The sequence below is a fragment of the Hypanus sabinus genome, unplaced genomic scaffold (genome assembly GCF_030144855.1).
Source record: "Hypanus sabinus isolate sHypSab1 unplaced genomic scaffold, sHypSab1.hap1 scaffold_202, whole genome shotgun sequence".
NCBI lineage: Eukaryota > Metazoa > Chordata > Chondrichthyes > Myliobatiformes > Dasyatidae > Hypanus > Hypanus sabinus.
Genome location: NW_026780120.1, coordinates 495,083 through 514,846, shown reverse-complemented (window position 1 = coordinate 514,846; position 19,764 = coordinate 495,083). Strand labels below are relative to the sequence as shown.

Sequence of the window (19,764 nt, the reverse complement as noted above, 5' to 3'; positions counted from 1 at the left end):
CATCTTCCCCTCGTCCTCACCTACCACCACTTCAGCCTCAGCATCCAAAACATTATCCTCCACAATTTCCTCAATCTCCAAAGGGACCCGACTGCAAAACATATCCTTTCCTCACCCTGCCCACCACCGTCTGCAGGGATTGCTCTCTCCATGATGTCCCTCCTCCCTCCACTGATCTCCCTCCAGGCACTTATCCCTGCAACTGTCCATTCACCTCCTCCCTCACCTTCATTGACGGCCCCAAACACTCCTTCCAGGTGAGGCATCAGTTCACTGAATCTGCCGGGAATATCTATTGATCCCATTGTGGCCTCCTCTACATTGGAGAGACTCATTGTAAACTGGGGGACTGCTTCTCAAGCATCAATACACCATCCGCTATAAACGGGATTTCCCGATGGCCAAACATTTAAATTCCGATTCCCAGTCCCTTTCCAATGTTGTTGATCTATAGCCTTTTCTTGTGACAAGATAAATCCCCTTAAAGTCGAGGAGCAACACTTTATATTCCTTCTGCGTAGCCTCCAACCTAATGGTACGAATATCGATTTCACCTTCCAGTAAACAAAATTCTCCTCCCCCTTCGTCTATTCCCCTTTTACTTCTTAGCACCAAACTATTACTTCCCCCTGGGTCCACTCCTCCTGCCATTTCTCCTATTGTCCACTCTCCTCTCTGATCAGATTTTTTCTTCTCCAGCCCTTGACCTTTCCCACCCTCTTGGCTTCACCTATCCCCTTCCAGTCAGCCTCCCTCCCCTCCCCCACCATTTAGTTCAGGATGGGGGTTGTGGTTGGCAGAGGAGGAGGATGGGATACATGAGCTGTATATTAACACTGAACATTGTTCTGTCCCTCAGTCACAGACTCCGCACTCGGTGATCCGTGTGTAAACCACACCGTCCTGGATCAGCCCTGGAGGAGCACAAATTGTTACAACACTGAATGCACCGGAGGACAATTGATGGATGATGGAAATCTTGAAGTGGTTTGGTACAGACTGAACAGGTAAAGTGAGGAGATCATTGCTAAGAATCTGGACACAGATGGGAAGGTAAACAGGGGAACAAGGGGTGTGTGAATGGGAAATGCAGGGAGACCAGGATCATCAGTGACTACACTGAGATGGGGAGTAAATACAGGGAGAGGGGAGATCCCACATTCTCAGGGTAGAGACAAGGGAGAGGTACAACAGAGAGGGAATTCCCAGGATTGCGGGGGTTATTGACCAGAGACAGGGTACGGACAGGGTGAGTGTAATTTCCCATGTCTCTCTGAGTGAATAAACTCTCTCAGATCAGGGACTGACTCTCTGATTGTTGTTTCAGTTCCGGAGGATGGAAGATTCCGGAGACGGTCGTTCCACAGTATCATTGCTCCGGGGAGAACCCAGGCTGGTTAAACGGTAGGGTCAGAGTTTACATCAGTGGGGCTCAGTTATTTTTGGGGAGTGTCAAACGATGACCCAGATCTCTTCAGAGGACCCTAGCATGGTCACAGAACCCCATCTTCCAGAGAGGTCTCCCCACAGTCACTGAAACCGCTCCACGGTCCTGTATCGTCATGGAGTCCGGTGGAGGAGTGACAACTTCCTGGAGTTGGGTGACAGAACTGATCTGTCCACTGACCCCATTCTGGATACGACCCGGAGGAGTTTCAACAACCCCAGACTCATTTCAGTGTTGGGGCAATCTCCAGGGAGTTGGGGGAGTCTGCAGACATCATCGTTCACCAATTAGTGAGATAAATTAACGGTTGCCATGGTAACATAGTGGTTAGCATAATCACCATTACAGCTCAGTGCATCAGAGTTCAGAGTTCAATTCCAGTGTCATCTGTAAGGAGTCTCTGTCCGTCCTCCCCATGGAATGCATGGGTTTTCCCCGGGTTCTCCGGTTTCCTCCCACTGTCCAAAGACGTACCGGGTACTGTGGGACTGGGTACATTTTACACTGTTTATAAATCTGATTCCAGGTCTCCATCCCAATGTGGGAGAGGGGGAGGTGACCAGGACCGTCTGCTTCACTGTGGGTGAAAACGCCTGTTTTGGGAGCCGAGATATCAGGGTGAAAAACTGCTCCGGTTACTTTGTGTATCGGCTGAAGCCGACACCCCGGAGTAACGCTGTGTACTGTACAGGTAGGTCACCGTTCCCCAGTGACACAGCAGTGTGGTAGTTGTGGGGAAATTCTGGGACGTCCTGAGTCACCAACACACACCACGGGCTGAGTTTTCCAGTCGGCTGCCCTGCCCGTGGTCTGTGATCACCTTTCCCGTATCCCCCTTCACACCGGGGTCAGAATGAAACTGCCCAGTCTGACCTGTGACAGAGATCATAGAACACAGAACAGTACAGCACAGCACAGGCCCTTCGGCCCACAATGCTGTGTCAGCTGCCGGGAGAGAGTCTACCCATCCCCTGGAGTGAGGGAGGGTGAGGCTGACAGGAAATGGAGGGAGCAGTGGTGAGAGTGAGGGGAGAGGGGGGAGTGGCATACCAAGCGGAGAGGGAGATGGAGGGAGACCGAGGTGAGAGGAAGATAAGGAGAGACCAAGGGGAGAGGAGGATAAGGAGAGACCGAGGGGAGAGGAAGACAGAAAGTGGCTCAATTAAGGGAAGATAGGGAGAGGCAAAGGGGAGAATGTTAGAGGCCGAATGTAGGGGGCGGTAGGGGAGAGGCTGAGAGAGGAAATGGGAGGCCGAGTGGAGGGGGAGATAGCGGAGAGGCCGAGGGAGTTGCGACAGGGAGAGGCCGAGGGGAAGGGAAGACATGGAGAGGCTGAGGGGTGAGGGAGACGGGGATGCCAAGGGGTGAGGGACATGCAGAGACTGAGAGGAGTCAGGAAGGGAGGGGCCGAGGGGAGTGGAAGGTAGGCGAGATGGCGAGTCTGTGGGGAGAGGGTGAGGCAGCGAGGGTCCGAGGGGAGAGCGTGAGGTGGCGAGGGTCTAAAGGAGAGCGTGAGGCAGTGAGAGTAGAGAGAGACCGCGGTGGGAGTGAGTTGTGGTGTGACTGTGAGTTGACTATGGAATGGAGACACTGAGGAGAGAGGGAATTGGGGAAATACTGATGGTGGAGGGTCATAGGGCGTGCGAGTGGAAAGGGAGGTAGAGTGCGACTTGGGAGGGAAGGTAGGGTAAGACCAGAGGGGGTGCTGGTAAGGAGAAATTGAAGGGAGGCAGAGTGAGGAATTAGTGAGGTACGGAGATTCCGAGGGGAGGGGGAGGTAGGGAGAGGCTGAGGCCTACATATGGTAGAGAGAGACTGAGGGGAGAACATGAGGAGAGACCAAGGTTAGTGGGTGTTGGTGTGAGACCGAGCATAGAGAGAGGGGAACACCAAGGAGAGATTTTATCTGCAATTTGAGACAGATAAGGGCAGCTCGGAGGTGTCAGTGTTGCAGTTGAATAGGGGAGACTATGGAGCCATGAGGGAGCAGCTGGCCAAAGTTAACTGGATGGATATCCTAGCAGAAAAGACAGTGGAACAGCAATGGGAATAATGCACAAGGTGCAAAATCAGTTCATCTCCCAGAGAAGGAAGGATTCAAAAGGGGGAAAGGGGCCCCAGTGGTTGACAAAGGAAGTCAGAGATTGAATAGCATTAAAAAAAGGAAGTATGACAGAGCTAAGGTGAGTGGGAGGACAGATGATTGGGAAATTTTTAAGGAACAACAAAACTTAACTAAACAGGCAATACGGGGAGAAAAATGAGGTACGAATGCAAGCTCGCTAGGAATATAAAGGAGGATAGCAAAAGCTTTTTTTAGATATGTGAAGAGAAAGAAGATAGTTAAGAACAATGTTGAGCCCTTGAAGAATGAATTGGGTAAAATTGTTATGGGAATCAGAGAAATGGCAGAAGAATTTAATGAGTACTTTAGATCCGTCTTCACTAGGGAAGACACAAGCAATCTCCCAGATGTATGGATGGGCCAAGGACATAGGGTAACAGAGGAAATGAAACAGATTGACATTAGGAAGGAAATGGTGATGAGTAGACTGATGGTACTGAAGGCTGACAACTCCCCAGGTCCAGATGGTCTGCACCCTAGGGTACTAAATCAGGTGGCCCTGGAAATTGCGGATGCATGGGTAATCATTTTCCAATGTTCCTTAGATTCAGGATCAGTTCCTGAGGGTTGGAGAATGGCTAATGTTATTCCACTTTTTAAGAAAGGCGGGAGGGAGAAAACAGAGAACTATCGTCCTGTCAGCCTAACACCCGTGGTGGGGAAGATGCTAGAGTCCATTATTAAGGATGAAATAGTGGCATATCTAGATAGCAGTGATAGCATTGGGCCGAGCCAGCATGAATTTACCAAGGGCAAATCATGCTTGACTAATCTGTTGGAGTTTCAAGGATGTAACCAGGATGTTAGACGGGGGAGATCCAGTGGATGTAGTGTACCTCGATTTTCAGAAGGCATTTGATAAGGTCCCACATAAAAGATTGGCGGATAAAATCAGAGCTCATGGCATTGGGGGGAAGATACTGACATGATAGAAAACTGGTTGGCAGATAGAAAGCAAAGGGTAACGGTGAATGTGTGTTTCTCACAATGGCAGGTGGTGACTAGTGGGGTGTCACAGGGCTCGGTATTGGGACCACAGCTTTTTACGATTTACATAAACGATTTAGATGAAGGCCTTGAGAATAACATCAGCAAATTTGCTGATGATACTAAGCTGGGTGGCAGTGTGACATGTGATGAGGATGTTAGGAGAATTCAGGGTGACTTGGATAGGCTGGGTGAGTGGGCAGATACTTGGCAGATGGCGTTTAATGTGAATAAGTGTGAGGTTATCCACTTTGGGAGTAAGAACAGGAAGGCAGATTATTATCTGAATGGTGTAGAGTTGGGTAAGGGAGTAATACAAAGAGATCTCGGAGTCCTTGTTCATTATTCAATGAAGGTGAATGAGCAAGTGCAGCAGGCAGTGAAGTAGGCTAATGGAATGTTGCCCTTTATTACAAAGGGAATTGAGTACAAGAGCAAGAAAATTCTTTTGCCTTTGTACAGGGCCCTGGTGAGACCACACCTGGAGTATTGTGTACAGTTTTGGTCTCCAGGGTTAAGGAAGGACATCCTGGCTATAGAGGAAGTACAGTGTAGATTCATGAGGTTAATTCCTGGGATGTCCGGACTGTCTGACGCAGAGAGATTAGAGAGACTGGGCTTGTAAACGCTGGAATTAAGGAGATTAAGAGGATATCTGATTGCAACATATAAGATTATTAAGGGATTGGACAAGATAGAGGCAGGAAATATGTTCCAGATGCTGGGAGAGTCCAGTACCAGAGGGCATGGTTTGAGAATAAGGGGTAGGTTATTTAGGACAGAGTTAAGGAAAAACTTCTTCTCCCAGAGAGTTGTGGGGGTCTGTAATGCACTGCCTCGGAAGGCAGTGGAGGCCAATTCTCTGGATGCTTTCAAGAAGGAGCTAGATAGGTATCTTATGGATAGGGGAATCAAGGGATATGGGGACAAGGCAGGAACCGGGTATTGATAGTAGATGATCAGCCATGATCTCAGAATGGCGGTGCAGGCTCGAAGGGCCGAATGGTCTACTTCTGCACCTATTGTCTATTGAGAGAGGGAGGTAGCGAAGGAGCTGTGGTTAGTTTGAGACAGAGGGAAGAGGGATGTACGCAGACACTAAGGGGATGGACAGGCTGGGGTAGTCCGAGGGGAGAAGCAGGTAGCGAGAGGGGGGAGATGATGAGATCGAGGTGTGAGGGAAGTAGTGAGAGACTGAGGAGAGAGGGAGTTTGTAAGAGTCAGGGAGATGGAGATAGAGAGAGACTTTGGAGGGAGACGGAGAATTGAATTGACTTTATTTCTTACATCCTTCACGTAAATGAGGAGTAAATATCTTTACGTTATGTCTCTGTCTGAAGGGGCAAAGTGCAAAATATAGTCATTTGTAATAAAAAATACAGGTGTCCCACGATTTACGAAGGTTCGTTTGCGCCACTTCACTTTTACAAAAGATCTACATTTGTAACCAGTTTTCACATTAAAAAGAAGATTTTCGCTTTTACGAATTTTTTCCCATATAAATTAATGGTTCTTCGCTTACGCCATTTCGGTTTAAGAAAGGTTTTGTAGGAACGTGCTACCTTTGTAAAGGAGGGGACACCTGTATGTACACCAGGACAGTCAATATAGCATTAAAATGCAGTTGTATCAATGTAAATTAATCAGTCTGATGGCCTGTCCCGGAGCCTGTTGGTCCTGGCTTTTATGCAGCGGTACCGTTTCCCGGATGGTAGCAGCTGGAACAGTTTGTGGTTGGGGTGACTCGGGTCCCCAATGATCCTTCAGGCCCTTTTTACACATCTGTCTTTGTAAATGTCCTGAATAGTGGGAAGTTCACATCTACAGATGTGCTGAGCTGTCTGCACCTGCGACTGAGGGAGGTACAGTTCCCATACCAGACAGTGATACAGCCAGACAGGATGCTTTCAGTTGTGCTCCTTATGATTTAGAGGCCTATACCAAACTTCTTCAACTGTCCGAGATGAAAGAGGCGCTGTTGTGCTTTTACACCACACAGCCAGTATGTTCAGACCACGTGAGATACTCAGTGATGTGTATGCCGGATCTTGGATCACGGATTTGTAACACGTCCATGTCATTGGCGTTTGAACAGGGAGCAGGGTCCGAGAGTGTCTATGAACCACAGCTCGGTGCCATCTTGTCTGGAATATGGTCCTCACGCCGGCAGATGGGAGTAATTTAGTTGGGAAATGGTCTGTCTGGGATATGGTCCTCACGCCAGCACATGGGAGTAATTTAGTTGGGAAATGGTCTGTCTGGGATATGGACCACACGCCGGCACGTGGGAGTAATTTAGTTGGGAAATGGTCTGTCTGGGATATGGTCCTCACGCCGGCACATGGGAGTAATTTAGTTGTGAAATGGTCTGTCTGGGATATGGTCCTCACGCCGGCACATGGGAGTAATTTAGTTGGGAAATGGTCTGTCTGGGATATCGTCCTCACGCCGGCACATGGGAGTAATTTAGTTGGGAAATGGTCTGTCTGGGATATCGTCCTCACGCCGGCACATGGGAGTAATTTAGTTGGGAAATGGTCTGTCTGGGGGTGGTGGGCAGAACGGCCCATTTCTCTACTGAACGCAGTGCACAATGTGGTTTGTTTTGTGGATTTTTCACAGCTCCTGTGTATCAAATTCATGTGGCACAGCCCAGTACCCACTCTGTATTCATATTGTGTCCTCTCCCTCCCTCCCTCCCTCGTACCTACTGCCCATGTCAGTTACAAACACACGAGATTCTGCAGATGTTGAAAATCTGCAGAAAATGCTGAGAATCTCAACGGGTCAGGCAGCATCCATGGTGAGTAATGAACAGTGGACGTTTTGTGCTGAGACCCTTCATCAGGGCTGGAAAGGGCTGGAGAAGAACTAAAATAAGAAGGTGGGGGGAAGAGAAGCAATACAGGCTCTCCTCTCTGATCAGATTCTTTCTTCTTCAGCCCTTGACCTTTCCCACCCACTTGGCTTCACCTACCAGCTAGCCTCCATCCCCTGACCCCTCCATTTACTTCAGGATGGGGGTTGTGGTTGGCAGAGAAAGAGGATGGGGAACGTGAGCTGTACATTAACACTGAACATCGTTCTGTCCCTCAGTCACAGACTCTGCACTCGGTGATCCGTGTGTAACCCACACCGTCCTGGATCAGCCCTGGAGGAGCACGAATTGTTCCAACACTGAGTGTACCGGTGGACAATGGATGGATGATGGAAATCTTGCAGTGGGATGGTACAGATTTAACAGGTAAAGTGAGGAGATAATCACTGAGAAACTGGACACAGAACGGAATATAAACAAGGGAACAAGGGGTGTGTGAATGGGAAATGCAGGGAGACGGGGATCATCAGTGACTACACTGAGATGGGGGGTAAATAGAGGGAGAGGGGAGATCCCACATTCTTGGGGTAGAGACAAGGGGGAGGTGTAACAGAGAGGGAATTCCAAGGATTGGGGTGTTATTGACCAGAGACAGGTTACAGACATGGTGAGTGTAATTTCCCATGTCACTCTGAGTGAATAAACTCCCTCAGATCAGGGACTGACCCTCTGATTGTTGTTTCAGTTCCGGAGGATGGAAGATTCCCGAGACGGTCGTTCCACAGGATCACTGTTCCGGGTACTACCCAGGATGGTTAACCGGTAGGGTCAGGATCAGCAACAGTGGGGCTCTGTTATTCATGGGAAGGTCAAACTGACAACCTGGATCTCTTCAGAGGGCCCTAGCATGGACATAGAACCCTATCTCCCTGAGAGGTCTCCCCACAGTCACTCAGACCGCTCTACGGTCCTGTATCGTCATGGAGTCCGGTGGAGGAGTGACAACTTCCTGGAGTTGGGTTACAGAACTGATCTGCCCACTGACCCCATTCTGGATACGACCCGGAGGAGTTTCAGCAACCCCAGACTCACTTAAATGGTGGGGCAATCTCCAGGGAGTTGGGAGAGTCTGTAGATATCATTGTTCACCATTTAGTGGGATAAATTAATGGTTGTCATGGTAATGTAGCGGTTAGCGCGTCACTATTACAGCTCGGGGTGTCAGAGTTCAGAGGTCAATTCCAGAGTCATCTGTAAGGAGTCTCTATCCATCCTCCTCATGGGATACATGGGTTTTCCCCGGGTTCTCCGGTTTCCTCCCACTGTCCAAAGACGTAACAGCTACTGTTGGACTGGGTACATTTTACAGTGTTTATAAATCTCATTCCAGGTCCCCATCCCAACGTGGGAGAAGGGGAGGTGATTAAGACCATATGCTTCTCCTGGGATACACACACCTGTTACCTGAGCCAGGGGATCAAGGTGAAGAACTGCTCCGGTTACTTTGTGTATTGGCTGAATCCGACACACTGGGGTTATGCTGTTTACTGTACAGGTAGGTCACCGTTCCCCAGTGACACAGCAGTGTGGTAGTTGTGGGGAAATTCTGGGACGTCCTGAGTCACCAACACACACCACGGGCTGAGTTTTCCAGTCGGCTGCCCTGCCCGTGGTCTGTGATCACCTTTCCCGTATCCCCCTTCACACCGGGGTCAGAATGAAACTGCCCAGTCTGACCTGTGACAGAGATCATAGAACACAGAACAGTACAGCACAGCACAGACCCTTTGGCCCACAATGTTGTGCAGATGTACTCTGAGATCATTCTAACCCTTCCCTCCTACATAAGCCTCCATGTTTCTGTCACCCATGTACCTATGAGTTTGTTAAATGCCCGGATTATATCTGTCTCTACCACCACTCTTTGTAGGGTGTTCCACACATCCACCCCTCTCTGTGTAAAGAACTTAATTTCTGACATCCACCCTATAGTTTCCTCCAGTCACTTTAAAATTCCACCCCCTGAATTCAGCCACCTCCTCCCAGGGGTGTCCAAATGTTTGCATTTCACTGATAATTTACTTTAAATAAAATTGAAATTAAGTAATGAATTTTCTTTCAACTTTTGAAATGAGTTTCTATGGTAATTTAAAACATTCTTCTGTTGTCCACCATACAGCTGCAGCAACGCAACAAATTTCCTATCATAGTAAATACTGATAGTGAGTCCAGTATATCTGAGTCTAGTATATAAAATGTGTAGAAGATTACAAGGAGTACAGGTAGGTTCAATGTAAGATTTATTATCAAAGTACTTGATTGTTACCATATACTGTCCTGACATTCATTTTATTATAGTCATTTACAGGAAAATAAAGAAATACTACAGAATCTATGGAAAAACTATACAAAAACAAAGCCTGATAAACAACCAATGTGCAAAAGAAGGCAGATTGTGCAAATCAAATATTAAATAGTACTCAGCTGATGAGTTGTAGATTCCTTGAAAGTGAGTCTGTAGGTTGTGGAATCAGTTCAGAGTTGATGTGAGTGAAGTTATCCACGCCGGTCAGGAGTCTGATGGTTGTGGGATGATAAATGTTCCTGAAGCTGGTGGTGTGGGATGTCCTGCTGGGAATATTACCACTGATCAGGGTGAATATAACTAGAGGACATCGATTTATGGTCAGTGGTCAGAGATTCGGGATCAGAATCAGGATTATTATCACTAATGTATCTCGTGAAATTTGTTGTTTTTGACAACAGTACAGTGCAAGACAAAAGTATTTCTGTACGTTCCAATCAAAAATAAATTAAATAAACAGTGCAAAAAGAGGAATATTGAGGTCGTATTCATGAGTTCATGGATCGTTCAGAAATCTGACGGTGCCCCCTAAGAACATGGTAGCCCCTAACTAGACCGACTTTGAAAAAAAAAAACCTTGCTAACTAAACGTGCCAAAACGTCTTGGATGTGTGAGTCCAGGTAACAATTGGGCATTGAAAAGGCATCGGTTATCACCACATGGGCTTAGGGACCGTGTGGAGGGGCAAAGCCCAGGGCTATTCGACTGGAATACGATGCCAAGTCTTTCCATGTTGACAAACTCATCTTCGCAGTTGCCAGCTTCTCTGGATCCGGTCTCTGCGTGTGGACATGGACTGGTCGGCCGGTTGTGGAAATGTGGTGCTCGACCCCATGTATTATGACTGTAGTGGAGAATGTGGGCTTGGTGAAGTTTGAGAATTCGACCAGAGGTCAAGTGAACTCACATGTGGTGGTGTGTTGGCTTGACAGAGTCATTGTGGGAAACCTACTGGGGGAGCAGGGAAAGGACCCAAAGTCCTTGACGTCCATGTGCCAGCAGTTTTAAAGATCGATTTACAGTCCCTGAACAGACAGTAAATCGGCACTGAGCAGTGGTCTAGTCAGAACGATGTCCCTTGTGTCGCATTACACACTGAAGCAGAGCATCACCTGTCGTGTCCCGTATTCTCAATCCTGGTGTCGTTGGCGGCCCCCAGCAAGCTGTCCTCAGTCTTTGACTACACATCAACAGGCGGTACTGACGACACACTCATTTGAGCACCCGTGTCACACAAGCATCGCTCTGAAAGGGTGTCCGTAATGTTCAGTAGATGAACCTGGCATCTACAACCCACAAGTGTGAACAGACCTCTGATGTCTCAAAGCACTGGCACTGTCGAAGCTGCAAGGCAGTCGGCACTTCCTAGTGTTCACACCAAAGTGACCGTGGTAATAACACAGAGCCGGCAGTGTCTGTTTCACAGCCTGGGTTAGCAGTCTGTTTTGCATGCTTATGTTGGAAGCCTTGCTGACCAGGCTTATTGGAGCAGGGAAAGTAAGAGGGTTCATGCACCACTGCCTGGCTAAATGTAGACGATCAGCTATTTTAACAAACTCCCTAAAGTCATTCTGGGATTTATTAGTGAAGGATATGCAGACTTGATTTGGCATTTGCTGCATGAAGAGTTCTTTAAACATAAAACAAGGAAGGAGATTTCCAAGGAGGGACAACTTCAAAGGCTTAACGTCATCATGACCAGGCAGAAAGAAACTGTTAAAAACAATCAGACTCCGCTAGATCAACAGCCTGATCGAAAGGTCAGTTTTCAGTGATCTCATGTTTCCTGTATATCAGTTTCTAGTAAACTCCCCACTTTCACAGCTGTGGAGTTTCTGAGCAACATACCACATAGTAGAATCCGGTGTAGTCCACAGTGATTTCTCATAATGCAAATTAGGCCTTCGCTTGTCGTGACGACATTTTGCTCTCAAAACTCTGGTTTTGAAGAACATACCATAAGAGCTCATTTATTGAAATCCAAGAGATCCCAACACAATGTACGGTAAAAGTACTTTATGTAATTATAATAATCACATCAGACCCGTCTCCTAAAGTGAACCTAAATGAGAGTCGGTGGCTGTGAATGTTGTATGTTTCCACATTACTCTGCATGAGAAAGGAGGAGGGGGAATTTAGGGAGAGAGGTGTGGACTGTATTCTAGGAGAGGAGTAATGTTAATGTCAATAAAGTATGTCTGTCTGTCTAATGTTGGGGATGAGAGGTTTGATCTGTTGGACCTGTGATGTTTATTGGATTCTCACAGACTGTTACCTCCCAGCCAGGTTCATCCTTAACAGATTTTTGCTATCCTCTTTATTTTAATCTCTCACCTGACCCCACCGACCCTGTCTCTCTCCTCACAGATCCCCATTTGGACGACACTCAGGAACCCCAGGGAACAGTGACAGGAGAACCTGGTCCAGGTTTGACCACCACCCTGGAACGATCTACAAGCTCAGGTATCTGTGGTGGGGATCACTGAATGGAATGTTGTTCCCCATGGTCAGTCCCTAAAATTCATCCTGTGTCAGACTGAGGGTAGTGACGGGGGATTGGGAAGGAGAGGGATGGTGTTGGTTTCACCACAGACCCAGTCTCACATTTCCTGAACTCCTGTCCCATTGTGATGACCAGTTTCAGTGTTTCCACTTGTCCCTGTCTCTGTTCCTTCATTACAGACCAGGAGACTTCCACAGGGGAATAGCCCAAAGGATCATCGACTGGAGGGTGCATACAGGATCCATCCTATGTTACAGGCACATTCCCCCTCCGCTCCCCTGCCCCTCCCTCCCCACTCCCCTCCCGCCTCTCTCTCCCCCTCTCCCTCTCCCCCCTCTCCCCTGTCTCCTCTCCCACTCTCCTCCCACCCCTCTCGCTTCCCCCCTCCCACCACCCCCTCTCTCCAACCGCCCTCTCCCTTTCTCCCTCCCCCACTTCCCCACACTGACTCACATTCACTCTTACACCCACTCACCATGCAGGGCACTACAATATGAATGACAGTGTCAGGGGAGATGGTGGGGAGAGGAGCCGGTAGGAGACTAGAGAGAGGGAAATTGTGGTGGCAGGGAGAGGGTAAGAGGAATGGGGAGTTCTAAATTGTCTCTTCAGCCTTGAATACCCTCTGCAAGTCATACCTGGTTTACTGGTACAGACCTGAGTCGCCAGACTTGAATGACACGTATTTAGCTTTCAGCAGGCGATGTGCCCCCTGGTTCATAGAGAGACCTGATGTTACTGAGGAAGGGAATGACTGGATGTGGTGTGAGGGATGTCTGGGTGAGGGAGGTGGTTGGAGTGATTGAGGAGGGAGAAGGTGAAGGATAAACATATTGACAGCATTTATGAGACATTTCTATGAAAATGTGGATTGTTAATGATAGAGGGATGTGGGATAAACACAAAGACAGCATTTATGAGACATTTGTATGAGAATGTGAATCGTTAATGATAGAGGGATGTGAGATCAACACAAAGACAGTATTTATGAGACATTCGTTTGAGAATGTGGATTGTTAACGATAGAGGGATGTGGGATAAACACAAAGACAGCATTTATGAGACATTTCTAAGAGAATGTGGATTGTTAATGATAGAGGGATGTGGGATAAACATATTGACAGCATTTATGACACATTTGTATGAGAATGTGGATTGTTAATGATAGAGGGATGTGGGATAAACACAAAGCAGCATTTATGACACATTTGTATGAGAATGTGGATTGTTAATGATAGAGGGATGTGGGATAAACACAAAGCAGCATTTATGACACATTTGTATGAGAATGTGGATTGTTAATTATAGAGGGATGTGGGATAAACACAAAGCAGCATTTATGACACATTTGTATGAGAATGTGGATTGTTAATGATAGAGGGATGTGGGATAAACACAAAGACAGCATTTATGACACATTTGTATGAGAATGTGGATTGTTAATGAAAGAGGGATGTGGACCAAACTCAGGCAAAGGCGACCAGTTCAGTTTGCCACGTTGGTTGGCATGGATCAGTTTGGTCAAAGGGCTTGTTCCCATGACGTGTTCCTCCAAGAGTCCATTCACTATGTGATCACAAGACTTCACTCCTCATTAACACACGACACCCAATACCAGGAGCTCTAAACTTCTGCACCGATGACCATGTACTGCTCTAATCTTACATGTGGATGTAACTGACATCATTTTCCATGTCCATAAATCTGACCAACGCAGGTAATTGGGAAATCCCATATTCCATGTCTCTGTCTCTCACTCTGGATTCAACCATCTTTCTCTTTCTTTTCTCACTACCACTTTCCACCCCTCACTGTCTGCCCCTCCCTCGTTCTCTGCCTCACTTCACTACCTGTGCACACTCTCTCCCTGACCCCACCCCTGCCCTTTTTTCTCTCTCTCTCCCTGTCCCTGTCTGTACGTATATTGACATAAATACTTGATGAGGGTGTGGGGAGGAATCAAGCTGTCAAAGGGTGGGGTGGGTGTGGGGAGGAATCAATCTGTCAGAGGGTGGGGTGGGTGTGGGGAGGAATCAAGCTGTCAGAGGGTGGGGTGGGTGTGGGGAGGAATCAAGCTGTCAGAGGGTGGGGTGGGTGTGGGGAGGAATCAATCTGTCAGAGGGTGGGGTGAGTGTGGGGACGAATCAATCTGTCAGAGGGTGGCATGGGTGTGGGGAGGAATCAAGCTGTCAGAGGGTGAGGTGGGTGTGGGGAGGAATCAAGGTATTAGAGGGTGGGGACTTGGGGAGAGGAGATTGCACGATCAAAGGGACAGAGATGAGGAAACATCCCGTGAGCAGCACTTGACCTGACAGAGACTCCATGTTGACACTGGGCTGTTTTGATCAGGAGTTCGCGTGTGGATTAACGTGCAGCTGACATCGAGTGGAAACGTGAGTGAGGATGAAGTGTGGAAAGCCATTCGACGAAAGGTGAGTAAACTCCCTCCCAGTCTCTCAGTTCTTAATCCCTCTCCTTCCCCAACTCTCCCTCTCAGTCACACCTCTGCCTCCCGTATTGATGCCCCTCTCCTCTCGTCACTCCTTCAAATCCCCATACCTCTGCAATCATTCATCTTTAATCCTCTCTGACCGCAGCTCCAGGAGATGTTCGGTGATCCAAATCTTCGGATCAAGCTTGCACGGTTCAGGGCAGAACCTTCAGAGGAGTGAAGGAGTGATCTGTCAACGAGTGAAGGAGTCTGCAGTTCAATCTCCCTGACGCTTTACACTCTCTCCCTTACTCCAGCCTGCCTTTAGACAAGTATACGGCTCACAGAGGGTTAATCCCAGGAGAGCCTGAGATGTTGCTACACTCTGCTGATTCCCCAGTGTGCCGCAGTCTGCGAGCTTTTAGTTGCTCACATTGTGAAGTACGATCCCATTGAGTAGTGATGCCAGAAGCCTAGAACTGAGAGTGAGCACACAGACCCGGCCTGTTCCAGGAGGAGCGGATATCCCGAATGATGAGATCAATCACAGAACATCCCGGGTACGGTCCCTGTAAAAACTAACACCCCTCACTACAGGACCGGGTCGGTGTGAGACGTCACACACCTTCCACAGTGTACGGTCCGTAAACACCGACACCCCTCACTACAGGACCGGGTCGGTGTGAGACGTCACACACCTTCCAAAATGTATGGCCTTCTAAAAATCCAAATACACAACGTCCACTGGTTCTCCTTTGTGTAGCCTACTTGTCATTTCCTCAAAAAAATGCACTGAGTTTGTCAGGCAGGATTTTCCTTAAAGGAAACCATGATGAGTTGTCATATGCCTCCAGGTAATCCATAACCTCTTACGTGACAATCGACTCCAACAACTGCCCAACCACAGATGTCAAGCTAAAAAGTTTATAATTTCCTTTTTGCTTCCTTGCCCCCTTCTTAAATAGCGGAGTGACATTTGCAATATTCCAGTCCTCCGGACCCAGGCCAGAATCTATCGACTTTTGAAAGATAATTGCTAACGCCTCCGCATCTCTACTGCTACATCCGTCTGAACATGAGGGTTGATTCCATCTGGTCCAGGAGATCTATCTACCCTTAGACTATTCAGCTGCCTGAGCACTTTCTCTGTCGTAATTGTGACTGCGTATATTTCTCTTCCCTGACACCCTTGAATGTCTGGTATGTTGCTGATGCCTTTCTCAGTGAAGACTGATGCAAAATCCTCGTTCAGTTCCTCCGCCATCTCCGTATCTCCCAATACAATTTCTCCAGAATCATTTTCTATCAGTCCTATATCTACTCTCCCCTGTCTTTTACTCTTAATATACTTGAAAATGCTTTTAGTATGCTCTTTGATATTATTTGGAAGCTTCCTTTAATAGTACATCTTTTTCCTCTTAAAGACTTTCTTAGTTTCCTTTTGTAAGCTTTTGAAAATTTCCCAATCCTCTGTCTTCCCACCCTCTGCTTTGCTTTTACTTTGGTTTTGGTTTTGATTTCTCTTGTCAGACACAGTCGCATCCTTTTTCCATTCAAAAATTTATTCTTCTTTAGAATATATCTGTCTTGCACCTTCCTCACTTCTCGCATAAAAACCAGCCTCTGCTGCTCTGCCATCCTTCCCGCTAGTGGAATGTTAAAATCCCTACATCCCCTACAGTGAGAGACGTCACACACCTTACGGTCTGTAAACACCGACACCCCTCACTACAGGATCGGGTCAGTGTGAGACACACATCTAGGTTTACAATAAAGTGTATTCATTGCATTAATATATCATCAGTAATTTGCTCTTAGCTGATTGAACTGAAATATGTGTGAAGTAATGAATCGCTTTTTGATAAAAACACAGAACCGTGAAGACGTCATGGTCTGTGGATGTAGTGAGGAAGATCCCTGATCTCCAGAGGTACTGAGGAAAGTATCCTGTGCACCTTTGCAGACATCTGTGTACACTCGCAGAGCACAGGACAATCCTGCGTCAACCCACCCAATCAGCACGACACCCGACACATCCATCTGACACCCTCCCGATCTCCATCTCGCAGTCTGACACTCTCATTCTCCATCTCGCAGTCTGACACTCTCATTCTCCATCTCGCAATCCGACACTCTCATTCTCCATCTCTCACTCTGACACTCTCGTTCTTCATCTCTGCCTCAGACACACTGTCAGTCTCTGTCTCCCCCTGATGCACTCTTTTTTTTCGCCATCTCACCTGCTGACACACTCTTGTTCTCCATTTCACTCTCTGACACAGTCTCATTTCCATTTCTCACACCGAGCAAGTCAGTCCATCTCTAACCACAGATTACCACAAAGGGAGAGAGGGAGCTTGGGACAGGGCGTCGGAGAACAGAGTGCAGAGACGGTATAATGTGTCCTCAGTCTGCAAGGGTTTGAACGGTTGAAATCCAAGGGACCTTTGACTTTCCTGAATATTATTTGGAAGTGAAGCTGATGATTTGCATTGTTATTGCTTGTTATGCTGCTCAATAAACATGGAACTGTCCGAACGCAAGGTTTTGAGAGATGTGTTCCTTTTATATCATCTGTAATTGCGGGTAAATTTGGAGAGCTGAGCATTGGCGTCCTCTGCTGGGGAGAGTGGGCAGGGCAGAAACAGTGGGTGGCGGGAGGTCAGGGAGTGTGTGTACAGGTCACTTGACCCAAGACCCTTGACGCAAGACCCTTCACGGACCTGGGGGAATTTGCAGCGTCTGTCCTCACAGGGTGGGGGTGGTTTGATTGATAATGAGGAGATGGAGAAAGAAACTGGACCCTGACTGTCTCAGGTACCTGTTACGTTCCCCGTAACAGGTTAAAAAGAACCAGCAGAAATGGAGACACCGGGAGTCTGAGTCTTTCGTTATGATCTCTACTAGCAACTACGTGATAAAGTAATATAAAACAACATTATGTAAACAAATTAGCATAGTATATGCATATATATGTGAGTAAATAAAGTTCCCAAGCTTCCCAGCTCAGGTGGTTAGATGATACAGTCTTACGGTGGAATGGTAAGTAGTCAGTTCAGATCTGGAATTTGATTTGAGTGTTGGAGAGAGACGGAGGGTGTTGTTTTGTCTTCCCAGTGCCGATGCCGATCTTCCACGTCGCCTTCCTGCTCCCAAAACTTACAGTCACCGACTTGTGACCACGAAAAGAGGACAATTTTCCATGGTAACGCCATCAGCCCAGGCGCGGGTTAAACACACCGATAGCGTTCCACCAGTCGCTCCTTGGTCCACACTGTGAACAAAACCCCACCCTTGTCGCGGGCACACAAAGCTCACCAGTGTCCTCCTTGTCTCTGGCGTCGTGTGTCACTTGTGTGTCTGATTCAAAAACCAACTGTCCTTGCATATATCTCCAGTCAGAACGCGAGCTCTCCATCATATATAAAGCTCACCAGTGTCCTCCTTGTCTCTGGGGTCGTGTGTCTCTTGTGTGTCTGATTCAGAAACCAACTGTCCTTGCATATATCTCCAGTCAGAACGCGAGCTCCCCATCATATATAAAGCTCACCAGTGTCCTCCTTGTCCCTGGCGTCGTGTGTCTCTTGTGTGTCTGACTGAAAAACCAACTGTCCTTGCATATATCTCCAGTGCAGACCACGAGCTCTCCATCATCTAGCTCCACCTTTCAGTTTCCAAGGCAACTCACGGATCTTCTCTCTTCCTGCTGAAATAGCACACAAGCTGTTTGCTCCCTCTCTCTCTCTTTTTTAAAGGGAACAGTCCACTTTAGAATAATCCTTCAGATCTCGTCACACCTTTCTCGTTTTAAGAAAAAATTTTCATCAAACTGCAAAATTTTTGTCTTAATTGTCGATTATACAGCTTAAAGCAATACATGTGTAATTATCAGGTAACATAGCAAAACAATACAAACTCAAACTTCAATTATAGACAGTCTGCTATAATATTGTCAGTACCTTTCACATGTTTTATTTCCATGTCATACTCTTGCAAGATCAGACTCCAGTTTAGTAAACTTCTATTCTTATCCTTCATTTTACTTAGAAACACTAGTCAACTCAAGTCACTTATATTGTCATTTTGACCATAACTGCTGGTACACTACATAGTAAAAATGAGACAACGTTTTTCAGGACCGTGATGTTACATGACACAGTACAAAAACTAGACTGAACTATGTAAAAAAAAACACAGAGAAAGCTGCACTAGACTACAGACCTAAACAGGTCTGCGTGAAGTGCACAAAAACAGTGCAGGCATTACAATAAATAATAAACAGGACAATAGGGCAAGGTGTCAGTCCAGGCTTCGGGTATTGAGGAGTCTGATAGCTTGGGATTGTTTTTTCTTCAGTGGCTTTTGCTGCCCCGACTACAAATGATGACTCTTCCTGTCAATATTTATCAAAACATCAGAATTCCGCAGTCTTGTGCAGACTACATTGTGCTCGTTAAAATGATCTGGTATCCCAGTAAGAGACACCTCAATCTTTTCCGTTGTCACAACAGTGTGCAGGTTCGGGGTCATGATAAAGCTTGATCATATTTACGTAGAGGAGCTGCGTAGCCGTCCGTCGGTGAGGAGTTCCAATAACATAATTCAAAGAATTAATTGTCTTAATTATTTCATATGGTCTTCTAAATCTCGCCTTAAGGGTGTTGGTATGGAGGGGGAACAGCACCAAGACCTTATCTCCAACACGATATCTCTGCTCTCGCGCTCTCCTGTCATACCACTGTTTCATGTTTATCTGGGAGTGCTGTACATTCTGCTTTGCAAGGTCACAACCCTTTTTAAGTCTGTCTCTGAATTCCAAAACTTAAACAAGCACGCTGATACTTACATTCTGATGTGACTATTGCTCTCTGAGTAGGGTCAAAGGTCCCCTAGCTTTGTGACCAAAAACAAGTACAAATGGACTGAACCCCAGGAACTCCGGGTGACATGCAGATGACACAAGGTGCTTAGCTCTCAACTCTTTAACTGTCCCCTGGAATGTTTTCGAAATAAATGTACTTCTATGATCAGATTGGATTTCGTTAGGTAGACCTACAGTGTGAAAAATAAAATTATAAGGGCTTCTA

At 47.1% G+C, this 19,764-nt stretch overlaps 1 protein-coding gene across 1 annotated transcript in view; it reads left to right on the top strand.

The window, feature by feature from the left end:
• Positions 1-11,129, top strand: part of LOC132387598 (oncoprotein-induced transcript 3 protein-like) — a 31,563-nt gene extending 20,434 nt beyond the window's left edge. Inside the window, exons 3-9 of the mRNA XM_059959970.1 lie at positions 860-1,007; positions 1,328-1,404; positions 1,974-2,138; positions 7,656-7,803; positions 8,123-8,199; positions 8,768-8,932; positions 11,071-11,129. Of these exons, the coding sequence (XP_059815953.1) occupies positions 860-1,007; positions 1,328-1,404; positions 1,974-2,138; positions 7,656-7,803; positions 8,123-8,199; positions 8,768-8,932; positions 11,071-11,129 (839 nt within the window). The remainder of the gene's footprint in view (positions 1-859; positions 1,008-1,327; positions 1,405-1,973; positions 2,139-7,655; positions 7,804-8,122; positions 8,200-8,767; positions 8,933-11,070) is intronic.
• Positions 11,130-19,764: the final 8,635 nt, after the last annotated feature.